The sequence below is a fragment of the Oculina patagonica genome, chromosome 4 (genome assembly GCF_052425735.1).
Source record: "Oculina patagonica isolate OP01 chromosome 4, crgOcupat, whole genome shotgun sequence".
NCBI classification, from domain to species: Eukaryota; Metazoa; Cnidaria; class Anthozoa; order Scleractinia; family Oculinidae; genus Oculina; species Oculina patagonica.
The window spans coordinates 53,675,250-53,680,129 of NC_135761.1; the positions used below are offsets into that span (position 1 = coordinate 53,675,250).

General features: G+C 39.2%; 2 protein-coding genes across 3 annotated transcripts in view; both read left to right on the forward strand.

The window, feature by feature from the left end:
- LOC144650685 (uncharacterized) overlaps window positions 1–4,792 on the forward strand; it is a 33,118-nt gene extending 28,326 nt beyond the window's left edge. Inside the window, exons 4-10 of the mRNA XM_078510413.1 lie at window positions 1,038–1,171; window positions 1,847–2,108; window positions 2,689–2,943; window positions 3,515–3,727; window positions 3,824–3,926; window positions 4,058–4,127; window positions 4,518–4,792. Coding sequence (XP_078366539.1) covers window positions 1,038–1,171; window positions 1,847–2,108; window positions 2,689–2,943; window positions 3,515–3,727; window positions 3,824–3,926; window positions 4,058–4,127; window positions 4,518–4,619 — 1,139 coding nt within the window. The 3' untranslated portion in view covers window positions 4,620–4,792. The remainder of the gene's footprint in view (window positions 1–1,037; window positions 1,172–1,846; window positions 2,109–2,688; window positions 2,944–3,514; window positions 3,728–3,823; window positions 3,927–4,057; window positions 4,128–4,517) is intronic.
- Window positions 1–4,880, forward strand: part of LOC144650686 (uncharacterized) — a 192,779-nt gene that overhangs the window by 37,378 nt on the left and 150,521 nt on the right. The gene's annotated exons all lie outside the window — the stretch shown is intronic.

The following is a 4,880-nucleotide window of genomic DNA, read 5'->3' on the forward strand; positions in this document are numbered from 1 at the left end:
TTTGACATAATTTTAGTTGTTATTTTTGCATTGCCTATTCCGGCGGCGTGACTAATGATTGCCGTGACTACGACAACTGTCAGTGTCTCCATCGACTTATAGAAACACAATTTTTAACCAATCAGCGGACGTATTAACTTTGTGCTATTTTCTAATTAACAATTAGACTACTCGCCCGAGTTTTCTACGAGGCGCAGCCGAGTTGACTATCGCTCATAGAAAACTCGGGCGAGTAGTCTAATTGTTTTAGTAGACTGCAGTCCAAAAACCTACAATTTCACGTACTTATAAGCCAAAAATGAAGAAAAATTTATCTTTAAATGAGCAACGAGCGCGAGATCGTTTTCTATCAGCGATTATATCATTTGATGTTCTTAAAACTAGCATATTAGCCCTCGAAACTTCGCTTCTCGGGCTAATATTTGTTTTAAGAACATCAAATTTCCGCGGGGCAACTATCAGCCGATAGTTTCTCGACAGAAACACTCTATTGTTAAAATAGACATCAGTGGGAGAACCAATCAGATTCGCGGATTTTCAATAGAACACGGCTGAGTTTCTACTAATGTTAAATACACCTGCCGCTCTTTTAATTCATCATCATCAGCAGCAGCAGCAGCAGCAGCACCACCATCATCATCAGCATCAGTTATTAGCCACTTCAGAATTAATATTAATACAAATTTAGTAGTAAGATAGGGCGAGGTAACCTCCAAGAAACCACCAGGCTCATACGGTATGCCACCTTGGTTTTCAATGTGTTTATATTTAATCTGGGAATTAAGACGTGTGATTAAGTCGGCTACTACTATATACATCTCTTGCACTGAACACACTTAGTTTACAATGAAGTGTTAGCACCTTACCATGCAAGCATACACTTGACAATCTAGGAAAGTCTTTTATTAATGTCATGCATCATTACTAGACAACCATAAACAGTTTCAACCCTTTTGGTGACATCATTTTTTCAGTTGCATAGCGGTTCATTTGCACAGCATGTAATTTTGATTAGTTACATCCCTTATATCTCCTAGAGCCAGTAAAGCTCCTCATATATAACATTGGCGAAGCTCTCAAAACAAAGGACAGACGATTTCTGGGATTCTCTGCCAGTGAACTCGCAAAAGGTTTAGCTCAGATAGCCGTTAACGACAGCAACAAGAAACTGGTACCTTTATATCTAGCTATGTCTTAAAGTTATTTGTACTTATCGGTTGTAACGGCAGCAATCAAAGCCAATACTTCCGTACGTTAACAGCTGAGCTCTCATAAAGATTATTTTTATCATCATCATCATCATCATCATCATTATTATTATTATTATTATTATTATTATTATTATTATTATTATTAAAATTATTATCCCGCTCGACCAAAGGCTCCACCCGAGACGTCATGTAGACGTCACAAAGGGTCCTCTGTCCCAGACGCGAAGTTAGAGTCACAAAGTGTTCATTTACTCTTCTACATCTAATTCATTTGCATAATTGTAGAGAGGTCGACGAGTGCAAATGCACAAAAGAAAATTGTTAAAAAAGTGTTCTTGAATATGAGAATTCAGTGAGCTACGAACTACTCGACATGTTTTGGTATCAAAGATATTGTTAAAAAAGATATTGCCAAAATTGTTAAAAAAGTGTTCTTGAATCTGAGAATTCAGTGAGCTACGAACTACTCGACATGTTTTGGTATCAAAGATAATTAAATTCATCGATATCACCACAGAAAAAATAACGTAATTTTACGTGTTTTATTACGGTTTTTCGCATCGCTGGACTGAAACTGAAACCTACTACGAGTAGTAGCCATTTGAAAGCATTATGTTTTCCGTTATAAATAACAGATTGGTACAAATGGCGCAATTCCCATTCTTGTCGAAATGATAACAACTGCTATAGATGACGAGGAGAGAGAAAGTGCTGCTTTGGCTCTCTGGAACTTGGTATTTGACAGCAAGAATAAGGAGATTATAACCAAACATACAGGCGCTGTGTCTGCCCTGAAGAAACTGAAGGAGAGTAAGAACAAGCAAGTGAAAAAAGCTGCTAGTGGTGCGTTGTGGGAGATTGAAGGCAAGCAAGCATATGAAGCCGAGAAGAAAAAAGGTATTGTGTATCGAATACATTACACCTTCACCTAAAGCGCTTTTCAGCTACAAAGTCATTACCAGGGGCACATCATATATGTAGCCTTTTGAACTATACGCGGAGCTCCCCAGCAGCCCGAAGTGCCGCAGGGCGGAGCCCCATAAGCATAGAGAAAGGACAATCATGCATGCATAGAAAGAGGAGAACCAAGGAGAACCATGCATTTCACTTTAAATAAATGTTTATCATGGCTACCGGCATGGTTAGCGGAGGCGTGCGCTCTACGACGTACGTTCAACGAAAGACGCCACTCAATATTGCTGTGAAACTCCACAAATATGTTACTTTCAGCTTACATCTTTGATATTGGACATCCATACTATGGTCATTTTACAGCTGTCAAAACAGTGTATTCGCTGACCCGTATCACATGACCATATCGCGGACTCAGGTAAAGAACTCATCGAGGTCGCGTGTTATGGACAGTTCTGTGTAAATTCATATTTGAATAAAAGCGCAACGTAAATGACCTGGGAGGGCCGGTTTTAGGCTTGGCTTATATAAAAGCTATTTAATAATTGTTTGTTATTTCTCTCAGCGGCGGCCAGCGCTTCGGCTTCTAAAGCAGCCAAGCCGACCAGTAATCATGTGATGATCAGCTACCAATGGGATGTCCAGAGTACCATGGTTGAAGTAAAGAAGAAGCTGCAGGCAGCAGGATACAGTGTGTGGATAGACTTGGAACAGATGGGAGGATCAACTCTGGAGGCCATGGCTAACGCTGTGGAGAATGCAGCTGTTGTGCTCGTGTGTGTCTCTCAGAAATATAAAGAGAGTGCTAATTGTCGATCAGGTAGGAGGTGAATTAGCCGGTGTGTTCAACTGTATGTTAATAGCTTACATGGATAAAATGTGACTGACCTTGTAGTTAATCATTTCAACTGCATCTTTCACAACGGTTTCAGTCCAGCGATGCGAAAAAACGTAATAAAGCACGTAAAATTACGTTATTTTTTCTGTGGTGATATTGATAAATTTAATTATCTTTGATATCAAAACATGTCGAAACACCTTCGGAACTTCCTCGGAAGTCTTCGAAAAACTTCCGCCGAAATCTTTGGATATCTCCAGTAATCTTGGGAAATTTTCGAGAAATGTTTGGAAACGTTCGTATGATCATTGCACAATTTCGGAATTTCTTCAGAAATCTTCGGGAAATCGTCAATACATTCTTTATTACTGGGTTTATAAAATAAAAAAATAATACACAGTTCCTTGGAGATACGAAATTGCTCTTCTCGTATTCAACTCAATTTCTCAATCGTTCGCTGCCCTCACTCGTAAGATATCGAGTTGAATACTCGAAGAGATTTTTTATATTTCCGCGCACCTATGTCTTATTTTGTGTTTCTACAACACTGTAGAGGCTGAATATGCGTTCACACTGCGTAAGGACATCGTGCCTCTGATGATGGAGTCAAACTACCGAGCTGATGGCTGGCTGGGGATGATCCTAGGCGCCAAGCTATGGATAGACTTCTCCAGTGGACAAAATACCAGTGACAGTATCGAGAAGCTAAAGAAAGAGCTTGGAATGAGAGGCAAGGAGGAAAGCGTGGCTAAAAAAGGTGATCAGTGTAAGTAAAACACATGTTAGACTGTTGTGAACAACTGAACATGTTGACACTTCCGTCATTTCATTGACGACGTTTTGCTATTCATTTCATCTTTAGCCAGTAAAGATGCCGTTGATGCAGCGCCATCTGGTAAGAAAGTTGATGTTAGCAAATGGACCGTAGATGACGTCACAAAATGGATGGCGAAAATTGGGCTTGGGTGAGTTAAACATTCCTTATCACATACACTCGTTAGATGATATTTGACATCACAGGATATCATGAAAGCCCTATTTACATATCGTGTAGTGAGTAAGAATTCATGTGTTTTTTGTTCTCCATATTCTACAGCGAAAGTTACAAAGGCAAGCAGAAATTAACTGGGAAAAAGCTACAACAACTAGCCAAAATGAGAAATGAGGTGATCCTTTTTTTCTTTTAAACTCAGTGACGTTCACTGTAAACACCATAATGAACACCATAATATTGATCAATAAAGAAAAATAGTAAATGTTAAGCTCAGTAGTGAAATAAGAATTTTCATGGTGTCATGAGCCTATGACCTTCACCCCTCTAGTACATTGCTGGTCCTAGCAGTATGAAGGACGGATAAATCTAGTATAAGGCCTATAGTAGCTCAATAGCTCACGAACAAAGCTCACGGTCGTAGCTTGCAACCGTTGTGCAGAAGGTCATAGGTGCGATTCGAGTGGGACTGAGATTTTTTCCTTGCCTCCGCGCTCTTGATAAAAGGAACATTACATCTTTAACATCATTGATGTTTTTTATGGCGCTTTTCTGTTATTTGTAGAGCGCGGATTTCTTCTACGCCACAATCAAGGAGGACTTGGGATTTACAAACAGGCTTGACGTCATGACCTTCGCTGACGAGCTGCAGGGGCTTGTGGGATAGAAACTGAGTTATTCACATACAAATATCCAACCCTTCGAGTAAATTTTTATGAGCCTTCAAGGATGAGAAGTGCCTTCTTTTGTTGCGTTGATAAGGAACATAGAAACATCATGATAGCAAATTTAAAACAAATTTGTTAGGAAAGAGAAAAAATGAATAAAAATATTAACACGAAAACATATTTGCTGAACTCCATAAAAAATGCAAGTTCTTAAATACATCTATGCGTAGATGAAAGCCGATTTATTATCCTTTATATCC